Raw genomic sequence first — 15631 nt, 5'->3', positions numbered from 1 at the left:
TATCCCTGTACAGATTATATGTACTGTTTGGTTTTGCTAATTTATGTTATCTGTAAGTAGTGATTAAATTTCTGTTTTTTAATTGCATCTTATAATATTTATTGGCTGTCTTTATGGAGCTCAAGGTAGCTTACACATTAAATAACATATACAAATATTAAAACTTTGAAATCACAGCTCAGGACTGCTAGTAAACCTAATCAAATGCAGTCCTAAATAAAACTCTCTTCAACTCTCTAAAGCGTGGGGACCATGTGCAACTCCCTGTGGATGTTGTTGTGGAGCTGACACTGAAAAGCTCCTCTCATATACCCAACAAACAAGCTTCTTTGGACAGGCAGGAATTTTGACCCATAGACTGCAGCATGATATATAACATCACTAGATCTTGTGATGCAGCTAGAACATTTACTCCTCCTTTCCTCTGTTCTTTGTACCCATATGCATATATCAACCAACTAAATATAGCATTGTATTTGACTCTGGCGTGTAAAAGCTTATGCCACATTAACAGCCCAATCTGGGGTTGGGGAGAATCCCTCTCTGGAAGCAGTGGGGTCTTACTCCAGCAGATTTGCCCTCCCCGAGACATTTACCTTGGAGGAGGGGCAAATCTGCTGGAGCCTGGCTGCTGCGCGCCCAGTGATGGCCAGCTGTCACACTGGGCCTTGTGTCAGCACTCCTGCACTACCCCCAGCTGTTTAAGTGTGGCAGGGCAATCCTGGGGGCAACCTTGGTCAGCTTCCACTGGTCATTTAGCCACATTACACCAGCAGGCCTAGCCTCAGAGATACACTGTGTTTTCTGTGGCGCATCTCCACTTTCCATTATGGAGGATTTAAAGGTTGGCGTTTTCTTTAAAAAAAACATTGGGCTTCCCACTCTGCAGGAAAGCCCGTTGGAGGGGGCAGAGCAGCGCTGTCCCTGCATGCCTGACAGCTCTGGATTGAGCTGTAAATTTGTTTTGGGGGGAGGGTTTTTTGCCATCAAGTCACAGCTGAGTTATGATCACCCTATAGGGTTTTCAAGGCAAGATATGTTGGGAGGTGGTTTGCCATTGTTTGCTTCTGCTTCATGACTCTGGTTTTCCTTGGAGGTCTCCTGTCCAAATACTAGCCAGAGTCAGGACTGAGTGTTTGTGACTGGCCTAAGGTCACCCAACAGTGACCTTCTGTGACATGAGTGGGGATTTAATCCTGTGTTTCCCAGGTCATAATCAATACCAGACTAATACTCTGTTATTCATTAAAGTATAGTAAAATGATTTATTGAACTGGCTAATGCGATTTCCCTACTGGAATTATTTTGGAAGCAAGCCTTTCCCAGATGCTTCAAATTTTAGTTTGTGCAATCTGTTATGATGAGATAAATAGATATGCAAATGCAAATTTTGAGTTTTCCAGGGAGAAAAAAGGTATATTTGTCTTTTGGGACTTAAGGCTAAAGCAATTCACATGGAGATCCACTCCTGACACTAAGCTTTACTTGATAGTGTTTACTGAAAAGTCATGTTAAACATGACAACCACCACTTAGCTCTGCCCTTGCTTTTAAACTGGCCAGCTCCCTAATGGCTTCTAATCCACATAATTGCTGCTAGTTATCATGTTTAATTCAGCACTTTACTTTTAGCTTGGTTATTTTTGTTCATAAACAGGATATTTATCTATGTTAAATCATTGTGCTTGGAACTGGAGGTTGAAACTGGAATTGAAGGTATCAACTGAGAGAGCCGTGACCAGGGTGCTTGCATTGGTTTTAATCTTTATGATCATATTTTAATTTACTTGCATTGATTCATATTTTTAGCTGCTTGGAGCCCAGCTTATTTTGAGAAAGGGTAGAGTAAAATTTAATAAAATAATAATTATAAAATAATAGCACTGGCATTCGACAGATTAATACCTTGATCTCAAACTTATATATTGGCATTACAGAGTCATTATTTGTGTTTACCTGTGGCATAACCAATTGGAAAGAAGATTTGTTTCCTTTTATTCACACATTTGCCCTATGCCATTACACAGAAAAATGAGACATTTATAATTAGAAAACAAATATAAGGCTTTTGAAATTAGATATTCAGTCAGCCTTCTTCAAATACTTTCCCATCTCATTCTATGAACATTGAGGATAACCGCTATGCATTTTGCAGAACATAGTCACAACTGTAATTTGTACCAAGTTTAATAATTGATCTGGATTGTAGTCTGTTTTTGGAGGTAAAATAACCATTCTTGAAATGTTTGTTTCTTTACTAATTAAATATTCTTGTTCTCTGAGTGGTAAACTATACACTCAAACTGCTCGCAAACAGTTTATATATCCTCAAGGAAATATTCTGTTAGAGAGGAAAGCAAAATATTTGTGTCTGTATATGGTACCATAATATGCATGGGACTTATGCGTAAATTAGGGCAAGGGTCCAGAAAAAACAGCAGGAAAGAAATGAATATAGCAGCATAACATGTAACTACATTTGAAAGGCTCACATCATTGCTTATACTAGAAGTCACATATAACAAATCCTATGTCAAGTTCTGGATCAGATTTTTTTGTTAAGTCATTTGGTAAATATGCAAGTATATGAACGATACGACCCTCAAAATACAGAACAGTCAGGCCACTTGCAGATAGGCTGTTTCAGGATTAGGCTGGCCTTGCTGGTGTTTGATGATGTTCTGGTTTTCTGTCCTCATCTGTGGTTATAAAGTACAACTCTGCCATAGAAAACAAAGATACCATGAATGAAAACAAAAATAAATAGGAAGCGTATGTGCACGAGAGAGAGGAAATGTGTTCATACTGTATTTTTTATTTGTTACCAAAGCCAGCAACTCTATGGCTCATTCCGCACATGCAGAATAATGCACTTTCAAACTGCTTTCAGTGCTCTTTGAAGCTGTGCGGAATGGCAAAATCAACTTGCAAACAGTTGTGAAAGTGGTTTGAAAATGCATTATTTTGCGAGTGCAGAAGGGGCCTATGGCTCCTTCCGCATATGCAGAATAATGCACTTTCAAACTGCTTTCAATGCTCTTTGAAACTGTGCGGAATAGCAAAATCCACTTGTAAACAGTTGTGAAAGTGGTTTGAAAATGCATTATTCTGTGTGTGCGGAAGGGGCCTTACTATGGGAGAGCAATGGATTGGTCACACTAAATGAATCTTTCTTGTGTTGATCTGCAAGGTATACATCTTTGACAGCCAACCTTTTTGAGCTGAACAGCTTTCTAAAAAATTCACATGGTCTACCTGTAAAGATGCTAGTGTATTGATGGGGCCAGGGCATCACAGACAATGGCTGTAGAGGAAACAGTTCCGGTGTCACTGCTGGCACCTCAAGGGTTACTTGATCCCTTCTGTGGAGCCCTGACTCTACCATCTCAGCACAATGGTCTGGCATGCTACAGTTCAGCACCTGGGATTCTTAGACCCTGTGCACTATTAATGACTTTTGTTTGTTGGGTTCAGTAGAACTAAACAGGTCTGACTGGTTTGTAAACTGGTTGCTTAAGTAATCTTTGAATCACAACTTTGTTTTGAAAATAGTAGCGGTGCTTTGATTCTTTTCATCAAACCCCATTTCATAACCAACTTGAAGTCAAATTACTAATTTATGCATCTGTTTTTATCAAGCAAAGAAACGAATGTGTTTGCATAGTTCTCTGTGATGATGCTGATGGTCCCCTTTGTCTGTGAACAGCAAAACTGTTAGTATTCTACCATCAGTTTTCGTGGCTTGTTTTTAAATGCAAAACTGCATCTTTCATTCAATTTTTTTACTGACACATTGGAATCTTTTACAAGCCTCTGATAAATCCACTATGAGACTCACTGAGTGTAGAACAAAGCTGAACACATATGTGGCCAGAAGGTAGTGCATTGGAACTTTTTCTGGGAAACTTGGACTTACAATCCTATTTGGCTGTGAACTCATTGGATAGCTAACAGTGTAACTGTGCTTGGGATGGCACTGCAGTTCCCCTTTTTGTGAATAGGGAATAATAGTGATCTGTCTCACAAAGGTGTTCTAGATACATGAAATAAAGCCTAAAAGCAATTTGAGCATTAAAACTCTATAGAAATTCATAATCTGTTGTCTGCAGTCCATACCTGTTTTCCAATACAGCAGTCATTTTAATTCACACACTATCTGTTATTTTATAATACTGGATCCACTCTTCCTCAACACAGAATGGGTCTGACATCATGCACACTGAAGCTCAGCAGTGAGCTCAGAACTGATGCAGTTCTCTACCAGACTGACCTCACCATATTACTGTAAATTTAAAGTGTACTGTTCAGTATGATAAATTTTTAATTCATTTCCAGGTTTGTCCAAGCCTTTTTTTTTTTTTTTGGCTGACAAGTCACAATTGACTTATGGTGACTCCATAGGTTTTTCAAGGCAAGAGACATTTTAAAATGGTTTGCCATTGCCTGCCTCCGTGTCATTGCTCTGGAATTCCTTGGAGGTCTCCCATCCAAATACTAGGCAAGGCCAACCCTGCTTAGGCCAGATCTAGAGCTATAGTTTACCCAGTATGCTAGTAGGAATACTCATATCTTTGTTACTTCACAGATAAAATAGACAATTTTTGTGTTTGTCTGCAGGAAAATTAATTATATCATGTCATAATTGCATTAATTTATTCACAGTACCACTGAAATGTATCGCTTTAGTGTTCTTCAGTGACAGTGATTTTTAGAGGTTAAATATGTGATGTATATTGTATTGTCTGTGCGGGCTGTGGTTTGGTTCTGAATTCTTCAGACTGCACTTTAGCTACTTTAGTTCAATTCAATCTTTATTCACATTTTTCACAACACAATTTGTAAAAGACAAGTTACAAAAAAAAAGAAACACCCTCAGAACCATATAAAAACATTATAAATTATTAAAAATGAACAACATGAAAACTATAGAAAAAAACAAACATAAACCCCCAAACTATCATCTCTGATAATAAAAACTTATTTTCTCTAAACTTCTGCAAAAACATACTTCCTGAATATAAAATATTTTGGGTTAAAATTCTATCAGTTTCTGGTTATTTGATCAAGATTATTTCCCTGTCAAGAACAGCACTATACTCTTAGACCTCAATTAATTAGATTCTTCACATTTTAGACATAGCATCTTTCTTGTCCTGTCTCCAGGGTCTTTGAAATAGTCCTAATTGTTATTTTCAGGAATTTAAAATATCAACAGGTATCCTACAACCTGACTGAGCAAAGTCTGAAACCTTACCTCAGCCTAAGGAGGCTTCCTTTTTCCAGTTTAAGCGGCTCTTCCATTGGAGAAGGAAGGCTGGAGGAGGCCTCTTTAGACCAGAGCAGACTCCTCCAGTCCGAGGCAGGGTACTTGGCATTATCTGTACAAGTCCAATGCCCTGTTAGAAACAGGCTACTGAACCAGAGAATTCTTGGCGAGGAGGGCTGTTTTTTGTTCTTTTGCACTTAAAATGTGTCTGAAGTTCTCTATATGTTATCTCAGCCAAAATTTTAAAAGAACAAACATAACATTTTCACAAAAGAAATTTGATTTTTCATGTTAATAAAATGCCTACCATATTTTAATAACACAAAACTGGACATTCTGCCCCTCTTATTTGACCACTGTGCTGGCTCAGAGCAGCCATTTAAACAAAGTACAGGAACCGTGCTGACCAGTGTAAGAGATGACAAGTGACAAAAATATAGCACACAATTGCCACTGTAAAGGGTTATGTCTGCAGGAGAACAGAATACATTGGAATTTGGTTAGGATTAAAAACCTAATCCAAAACCATGCGAATGAATGGAGGAAAAATCCCTGACTTCAGTTGACCTCTGAATTAGGCACTAACAAACCCCCAATCTTATGAAAAATTCAATGGGGCCCTTTCTGGGTGTTGGCAGTTCATGCTAAAGGGATTTTCTAAAATGGATTATACTTCCCATTGCAGAAAGCCTTTTGCATTGTTTCAAACTGGAGAGAATTTGCTGAGCTGTTGAGGACTGAAAAAACAGAGCCAGTAAAAGTGCATACCTTCACATTTCTGTTATTAGCCTCTATCCTCTTAAAATATTTGATGTACAATATATGTATGCAAGTTGTTCATTGGCCAAGGATAAGGATATTGGTATAGTCTTCAGTCAGGATTATAGCAGACATTTTCAACATTAAAATTCACCCCCACATAGGTATTCTCCCTTTTACACCTTTTTTAACCCAGCAGGTTTCTTTATTCTATCTTTCTTTGAAAATACCAGAAAAACTGAAGTTGTTTTGTCCTGCTTTCTGAATAGCCAGCTTTCCAAGAACATATGGTTGACCACAGGTATAGACAGATGGCCCTTTGTCTACACCATCAAGGACATTCTTAAAGTCTCATCTGTGAACTGCAGATTTCAACAGGGCCAGAGATCTATCAAAGATTCATCCAACCAGCTTCATCCTGTAATGATTCTTTGGTAATGACTAGGAAATTAGGGTAAACCATACAGTCTGGACAACAGGAATCACACAAGCAACACTTAAGAATTAACATGTAGATGCTGTTTCCAAAGCATGGTAAGATAATTTGAGTCTACCTTTGAAAATATGGCTCTACCCTAGTCAGACCACTCCCCCCTCAGTATTATCTAGTCTGACAGATAAGGGCTTACAAGGTCCCAGGTAGAGAAGAACCTTTGCCTGTACTTGTTGCTTGAAATCCATTAACTGAAGATGCCAGCAATTGAGCCTGGAGCCTTCTTCATGCAAAGCATATGCTATATTACTGATCAATGGCCCCTTCCAATTTAATAATGAAACAAATGTACTTCTTTTGTCATTGGCTAGAAGTGATCCAGTTAGGAATAAATTTAGCCATCTGATAAACTATAATAAAATTGGTATTGGCGCCAAATGTCACAATCCTGATCCATTAAAATGAATTGGCTTTTGCTGCTGAACTCCACAGAATGTGATAATAGCTATAGACAGTATTGTACTGAACTGTATACTTCATACATTACCTTTGTGGTGAGGTAAGCTCTGGTCCATTGCTGTATTGTGAGGAGCCCTGGGCCACATGGGCATTCCACAGAAAGTGGGGCAAGGTGGAAGAGTCACAGCATATGGTCCCCATACATTTGAGGCTCCTCATGCTGTAGCGGAAAGAGTCACAATGCAGTGTGTACCACACCATGAAACTAATGTGATAAGGATGCCAGTGAAATCAGTATTGTATTGGGAACTCATTCATGTGTTTAGAATGTTCTCTGTATGATGTGTTCTACTTCCCTGGGGACACCTTCAGGGAGAAAACCAAATGTGTGATCCAGTTTCTTGGCTGATAACCTAGACGGGGGGTTGTTGTTGCTAACACAATAGCACTTTTTTCCCCTGATCACACTGTCAAAGATTACTTCCTGGAAAACACAGTTTTTCTCTGTTGTGTGATCAGAGACCTTATTCAAGTTGTATGCATCTAATGATTGAGATGTATCATGCAGACAAAAAGGTAAGTGCCCCACCTAAACTAGGGAACAAAAAATATTGGTAAACCATATTTGTCCACATACATAAACATTTAAACTTTCTGTTGTTTTGCAGGGATATAGCTGTATATAATTTAACCATGTTAGTTGGCAGTATCCCTTTTTTATGAGTTAAAAAAATCAAAACTCAAGGCCAGCAAGGGAAAAAGCACCAACACTGTAATGTTACAAGCTAAAACAGGAAAAAAGAAATACCAACACTAAGAGGTTTATCGATATTTGCAAGAAATCAAATGAAGAGATCTACTTCCCACATCCCTGGAGAAAAGAGGAATATAGAGCAGTTGTGACCACAGTTGCTACATTTGTTTTCCTCTGTGTTTTGGGGAAGTTTTCTCCTCAGATTTCAGTACTGTATATAGTGCATTTACTTTACAGTAGTGAGGCATCTGCATTGGCAAGAAGAGGAATTGATTCACTGAATAGGCAACATGGCAGCTAGCTCCACTTGTAGACCAAACAGGACTGACAACGCAGCTAGCTTTTATAGCACCTTTCTAGCCAAAATATTGATAAGGAACAATCATAAAATGACTGGCTTAGCACTTCATTTAGGACATCTAAGATATGTATGTTTGTGGGTGCTCAAGAGCCACCTGACAGCCAATAATTTCATACAGTCAGATCATCTGACCTGGCCCGACTGCTGGTTTTGCTCAACCTGCTAAGGGGTCTTGTGTCAACAGTGATATCAGCTGATGGCAAACGTAAGTCCTCTCCTGATGGTTCTAACACTTGTTCCATCTCTTTGAGCTTTGCTTCTTCTTTCTCCTCTGCTTCGTCTGTTAACTTTTCCACCCTTGGCTCTTGTGCCTCCTCAGTCACCTCATGTGCCTCCTGTTCTTGCTCTTCTCTCACATCTACGTTCTCCTCATCCTGTTCATCCATACGAGCATAGGATGGCAGCTGCTCATCAAAGACCCCGGAAAGGTCTTTCAGATGCTCCATGCCAATCTTCTCTTCATAATTACTGAATGAGGGGGGTACAGGTGTAGTTTCTACTCCTACATCTGTCAATGGGAAGTAGTGAAATACTGGCTTCTCTTCCTCCAGCAGCTTGTAACCTTTGACTTTTTGGATTGATGAAACTGCAATAGAGTGAAGGGGTTTCTCAGGAGTCTCCGCAGGCTGTTGTTCTGCTGACCTTCTGAAAGCCATCAGGATCTTCTTAAAGCCCAAATGACTGATCTCCACAAGATTGAGAAAGAGGGACACTGAAGCCACAGCCAACATAAACATAATAAAGATAGTTTTCTCAGTAGGCCTGGACACGAAACAGTCTACAAGGTTGGGGCAGGGCCACCTGCCACAGCGGTATAGAGGTAGAATTCGGAAGCCATATAGAAAGTACTGACCCACTATGAAGCCCACCTCAAAAAGCGTTTTGAAAAAGATGTGGCAGATATAGGTTCTCAACAGTGTTCCCTCAAGACGAAATTTCTTGATCCCCTTGGGATTTATTTCCTTGGTGACTATAGGACTCTTCTGGTCTGGACCAAGGGCAGAGTTTTCTTCGTCTGTCTGACCTTGCCTAGCCCTTTGTGCTTCTTCCAGATCTTTCCTTTTCTCTTCCATCCTAACATGGTGTGCAGCATGGCCCAAATAAACCAGCGAGGGAGTAGAGACAAAGATGATCTGTAGGACCCATAAACGAATGTGGGAGATGGGGAAGGCTTCATCATAGCAGACATTCTCACAACCAGGCTGCTGAGTATTGCACACAAAGTCTGACTGTTCATCTCCCCAAACAAACTCTGCAGCAGTTCCTAGGATCAGGATTCGAAAAATGAAGAGCACTGTAAGCCAGACTCTCCCAATGACAGTAGAGTGCTCATTTACCTCTTCTAAAATGTTCCCCAAGAAACTCCAGTCACCCATTTCTGGCTGTTTAAAAGAAGGACAATGATTAAGTTAAATTCTACAGAAAAAAAATTAAAAAACATTCTGGTATATGTCATATTTTCTACTAAGTTTGAGTGCTGCTACAAGCTGAGAGGTTCAGAAAAAGTCACTCTAAGGCCCCTTCTGCAAATGCAGAATAATGCACTTTCAATCCACTTTCAGTCCACTTTCAATCCACTTTGCAGCTGTGCAATCCACTTGCAAACAACTGTGAATGTGGATTGAAAGTGCATTATTCTGCATGTACAGAAAAGGCCTTAGGCTATACATATTGTACCAAGATGACCATTTTTAATATTCTGTGACATTTCAGTTAAGTGCATCATGTCAAATCCTATGAACTTGGAAGATTTTCTTCCCTTTCCCCAAGCCATGATGCCTGAGAAGACAGTACTGTGAACAGATCCTCAGACCATACTAGAGGACACTGAAGTGAGGGAGAGAAATCAGGCCCTTCCCCTCATTCTTCTATTAACCATGGAAACTTGATGGAGCAAGTGCTCTGCTCATGCAATGAGAAAGTAAATGATTTTACCTGGTATCCCCACTCCCCACCCCATGTTACATAGCATTTGTTTACCAGAACTGACCCTTCCAGCACTGGCATTTCAGGAGTCACAGGAGGCAGCTGGAAGTAAGGGATACGGGGAAGATCATCATCCATGAACAATCCAGTTCATTGGGGGGGGGGGGTTCCCTTTGAAGGGTAGAACTGGGCAAATCAGAAGTTGATATTCATTGATTGGGATATGGAATGGAATGGTATAGCTCAGTCTCCTCAAATCTGAGAAGCTAAACCAGTTCAATACTTGGATGGGAGACCACCAAGGCAGACTCTGTAGAGAAAGAAAACAGTTAAAGTCCAGTGGTACTTTTAAGACCAACGAAGTTTTGTTCTTGATATCAGCTTTCATGTGCTAGCATATTTCTTCAGATACAAAAATAAATTTTGTTGGTGCTGAAGGTACCTTTGGACGCTAACTTTTTTATGCTGCTTCAGATTCATCTATCTAGCCACCTGAATCTCTCTGCAGAGGAAGGAAATCACAAACCACCTCTGCTTCTCACTTGCCTTGAAAGCCCCTTGCTTGGATCGCCATAAGTCAGTTGTGACTTGATAGCACATATATATATACACTTTATTTTCCTTTTTACCTCTGCAGTCAGTCTTTGAGTAATCATTGTGTAAACAATAGAATTGAATGAAATTACACTGAGTTGTATGCAAATGGCTCTAGAACACCCCAAACATTGATGTCACGGCATTATAAATAACTCTTAAATAATATCTGCCCTTCCCTTTCAATTCCCATATGTCAGAGAGAGCGGCCATTTGTCTAGTTCAGCATGGCAGTGGTTCAACATGGCAAGATCCAAGAAATCCACTCCCTGAAAAATATGCTTCAAATTAGAGAATCGGTCTAACGATTTACTAGCTCCAAAATATATCTATCTATCTCTCTTTAATAATCTTATTCCAGATTGGTTCAATAGTACATTGACTTCAATAGTACAGTTCTGGAGTTAGTTATTTGAAGCTTGTTGACCAAGAGAATATCACATTTCCCACTGAAAAATCTCTGAAACTCTCAGATCCCCTTAAAGTTGGAGGCAGAATCATGCATGCTTGGAGGCTCCTTTGACAGCTTGACATTGAGATCTTAAGCAGAATGATTTATTACATGTTACCTCAGAGGTACAAGAAATGACAGTAAAAGGACTGTCCAAGGCCTGTTGACTTCAGTGGACTTAACGGGGACATAACTCTGCTTCGAATGGCATTCTTATTAGTGATCTGATGCAACAGTTACAGGCAAATCGCACCAAGCCTCTCACATTTATTTTAAATTAATTGTGCAGCACTGAAAGCACTACCACAGCAGAGCTGAAAGAGCAATTTGAGTGTGAAACATTATCATTTATTGTTGCTTACAGTTTTGTACTTAAAAGAATGGGGACTTTGCCTGGTCTGATAGACGTTCAAAGGATCAGACCACTGAGAGGCACTAAAATTTTACTTGAGTCAGTCAAACAATATGAAAGATCAGCTCCATTACTTAAACTTATGTAGACTGACTGACCATTTTAAAAGTATGTATAAATGTGCAACATTTCATAAATCATAATTTCACTGCACATGGTTTTGAACAGCCTGGCAAGCTGTTATTTTTTTCAGATTTAATTGCTTCCATACATTATCTGTGTGACTATAAACATATTGTTTACACAACTTGAGATGGTATTCCATTTCGTAATAATATCTATCTCAAGAACCACAATGTAAACTGAATTACCAATTCAGAATAATTTAAACTGACAGAATGAACCAACAGATACTGGGCATAATTTTTGTTATAAACTGCTGCTATTTGATATCATCTCACTCTGTTGGATCACCTTTCAAAACTGGCATTTCCAATACCATATGTCTTCTGCATTTAGTTCAAGGAAACAAAGGGTTGTATTTTGTATTGTCCCTTCAAGTTTTCTACAAGCAATTAATTAAATTTAAAGAAAATCACAGAAAGTACTCTGTAATAGGATCACGTCTTTCAGAAATATTCAGTTTGCATTTGCAACTTCTCCAAAAATCAATATATAACATTTTCTGTGTTCTATTAGAAAACAGAAATATTTTGGACAAATCACTGTCAAGTATTCTTGTCAAGGAGTCTGTACTGTCAACGTTAGTTCTAACTTCTGTAGTTTATCCAGTTATCAAACACACAAATCTGATGCTGAGGAACCAAGCCACAACTTCATATTCCAATGCCAGTACCACCCATTTCAGTGAGGTATCTGCGCCAGCTGTTTTGTCCTGTCTGTACATAATCTCAGCAATTCCCTTTTTAGGAACTCAGAATACCACTGTTACTAAAACTCAATAGATTTGAGCAGTACATAAATGCAAATGAAAATTGTGCTCTGCCTTTCTTGCCATCAAGGCATCTTTGCAAGTGACATTTTTGGGTGCTTCTACTTCCGAATGGTGCTCACACAGAAAGATGCACATTCGAAGCAGAAAGCTATGGCTGCTTTTATTTACAGATTTCCACATGAAATTCCAACAAAGCACAACTCTGGGAAGATGCATTTGCATTCCTTGCAGATGGGTATGCGTTGGAAGGATGGCCATATTATTCTACATTCATCTCAGTATTTCTCTGGACCACCATACAGAGAAAAGAGCCTCAAAGTGGCTCTTTGATGTGAACCTGCTTATAGATGCTGACATACTCATATTACAATTGCTATGATTTCAACTACCTAGAGCTAAAAATAAGACTGTATAAATCAATGACATCAAGAGGCAACTTGCCGCAGTTAAAGGATCCGCTGAAGAAATGCGCTTCCCTTGTCGTTTGGCACTCAGCAGCAAAAATAAAAAAGTGAACTTTAGTTTCTCCCTGCTCTAAAAGTCCCAACGTTGTCGCACGACTGAGCAGATGTGACTGGATCAGCACTGATGGGTGGGCTTTGCTTGCCCTGCACTATATAAGCTCCAAACCAGACATCTTTAGAAAATGAATGACATTTGGTGACATGGAGAACAATAGAAGAAAAAGGCAAAAAGTGAGAGACTGAGAAAGAAACATAATCTGTGCATGCTGAATGGGAACAACATCGACCTAGGGGTGGGCAGCAGGCAGGCACTAATAGTGTAATGCAGGCCAAGATGCCATTAGTAGAGAGAAGACATAGAGCATGTTGAAATGTTCAGGTGTGTACAGTAGTGAACACAAACTGAAAAGTCTCTGACCTGACTTATTCAGCACTGCTATTATGGGTCACCTTGGAAATTCTGGAGAGCCGGCCGCTGCGGTTGATCCTTTTACCATATTCTACCACACTCCTTCCCACATCTGTACTTCACATGTGCTGTTTTAATGGATCAACACTCCTTCCCACTTGGCAGGAATATGCAGATGACCAAAACTCACTTCAAAGTGACAATAAGATTTTACCTGCTCAGTGAACACTTTCCTCAAATTAATATTAACTCACATCCCTGCTTTCTTCCGTGGCATTTCTATGGCATTAACAGCATTTCCTAGACAGCCGTTTTCAAGCAGCATTTTCTAAATAGTGTTAGCGTTTCCTAGTATTTTCTATGATCACAAACATAGGCCAGATACAGATCTGTGTAGTTTTAGCTAGGTAGCAGCATCATATGCCACCTTCCTCTTTAAAAACCCTCCAGTGTTTGAAACCATGGCATATAAACTGTAAAGAATCCTACTTTCCCACCAGTGAACATTTTGTTGGGTATTGTAAAGTTGTTGCTATGTGTTGTGTTAAGTGCTGTCAAATCACTTCTGACTTATGGCAGCCCTATGAATTAATGACTTCTGAAACATAATATTGTTAGCAGCCTTGCTCAGGTCTTGCAAAGGACTATGGGAGCTGTATTTTCCCCATCTCACTAGTTAGCAATAGCATCTTTATCCCTACCATAATTCACACCCCATGAACAAAGACCGTGTGTGTGTGTCTGCAAGCAAAAACACGCCCTGCTGCCTTGCCAGTAGTACCATTACATTTATTTATTTTATTTTTATTCATTCCACTTTTATACCGCCCTCCCCCAAAGGGCTCAGGGCGGTTAACAACATAATACATACAAGTGGATAATAGAATAAAATACTAAAATTTATACAAGTTAAAATGCAGCGGTCCAAACTTATAAATATTTAAAACAGATGGCGTCTAACCTTTCACTCCTCTGACTCTGAGGGGGGGGAACAGCGGATCTCAGTTGTTAATGGGCACCTATCAGCAGCCGCCTCCCAAAGGCCTCGGCGGAATAACTCGGTCTTACAGGCCCCTGCGGGATTCACTGAGGTCCCCAGGGGTTCGGACAGCTGGCGGAAGAGCATTCCACCAGGGCAGGGCCAGGGCCGTAAAAGCCCTGGCCCCTGGTGGAGGCCAGCCGCATCATAGAGGGGGCAGGGACCTCCAGTAGATTGGCCTCTGCCGAACGCAGAGACCGACGTGGGACATATGGGGCCAGACGGTCCCTAAGGTACGAAGCCAATCATGCAGCCAAAACCATTTCCCCCACTTTTGGCTCCTTGCTAACCCAAATTTGCATACACATCTGAACATTCTGAATTGCGCTTATTCAGCCAAGCTAACCAGAGTCAGAAGTGGACCTCCACATAGGGCACGGTATAGATCCTGGGACAAATGGGGCAATGGCTTAGTTTGCCCCCAGTGGGGATTCCAATACATATACACACAAACATTCAAATGTCATTCACCAGCAAACTTGCAGTGGGCATCAGCTGGGATCCCTAGCAGTAAGGCTACTCTTGGAATATGACTTATCTGCTCCAAAGATGTCTTAACTGGTGGATTTTACTGTCTAAGTGGCATACTCATAGGTATTATCAAGGTGTTATCCTGTGTTTCCCATCTGTTGTCCTAATATAGTTATATTTTACAAGACAACAAGACCTTTGAAAACTTTCTGCCCCCGAATTCATGACAAAACTTGATTAAACTAGAGCAGTGGTGGCAAACCTTTGGCACTCCAGATGTTATGAACTACAATTCCCATCAGCCCCTACAATTGGCCATGCTGGCAGAGGCTGATGGGAATTGTAGTCCATAACATCTGGAGTGCCAAATGTTCGCCACTACGGAACTAGAGTGTAAAAACTGGCACCAGTGAAATACTAATGCCAATTAATCTTTGGAAGTGTCATGTCGATGATACAACATGGTAATTTATAGCTGGTTTGATGTTCTACCTTAAGTGTGGCAAGGAACTGGAGCTAGGGGCAGGCATGAACTGGGCGCATTGACTCCCAACTTTGATGTCAGCAAGCATCCATGCTGTTGTAGTCAGTCAAATACATAAAAACATTGTTTGATATTGCACTAGCAGCATGCAACTGGATCATCCTGTCAACACAGGAAAATTTAGTTGTGAATTATGACAGCGCACCAACAGTGCAATATCCAATAGCTTGTGGGTGCAGCCTCTGTATGCACCACTGACATCCTAAATTAAATATGAAGTTTTAACCACACGTACAGAGTTTGTGCAGTGGATTTCTCCTACCTCTGCACACTTTGCTGCACTGAATTGATGCTCACTGTTGGGAGAGACAGAGCCAGCTGTCAGGTGGGTGGGGAAATACAGCCTGCTCCCCTCTGCAGCATCACATCCCATTCCATTTTGCTCAAGGCTGACT

The 15631-nt window shown here is 40.2% G+C and overlaps 1 protein-coding gene across 3 annotated transcripts in view; it reads right to left on the bottom strand.

The window, feature by feature from the left end:
• Window positions 1–2125: 2125 nt before the first annotated feature.
• The window catches only part of GJA8 (gap junction protein alpha 8), a 29424-nt gene continuing 15918 nt past the window's right edge, over window positions 2126–15631 (bottom strand). The window contains exons 1-3 of one of the 3 annotated variants that reach the window (XM_048495203.1): window positions 12751–12880; window positions 8164–9413; window positions 2126–2719 (exon numbers count right to left, since the gene is read on the bottom strand). In XM_048495203.1, coding sequence (XP_048351160.1) covers window positions 2695–2719; window positions 8164–9407 — 1269 coding nt within the window. In that variant the 5' untranslated portion in view covers window positions 9408–9413; window positions 12751–12880 and the 3' untranslated portion in view covers window positions 2126–2694. Of the gene's footprint in view, window positions 2720–7004; window positions 9414–12750; window positions 12881–15631 lie in introns of those variants that run through there. The other 2 variants (XR_007244369.1, XM_048495204.1) reach the window with 2 other exon arrangements.

The sequence above is a fragment of the Sphaerodactylus townsendi genome, linkage group LG04 (assembly GCF_021028975.2).
Source record: "Sphaerodactylus townsendi isolate TG3544 linkage group LG04, MPM_Stown_v2.3, whole genome shotgun sequence".
Classification (NCBI taxonomy): Eukaryota; Metazoa; Chordata; class Lepidosauria; order Squamata; family Sphaerodactylidae; genus Sphaerodactylus; species Sphaerodactylus townsendi.
Note: the sequence above shows the minus strand (reverse complement) of the source record. Positions and strands in the feature narration are given on the sequence as shown.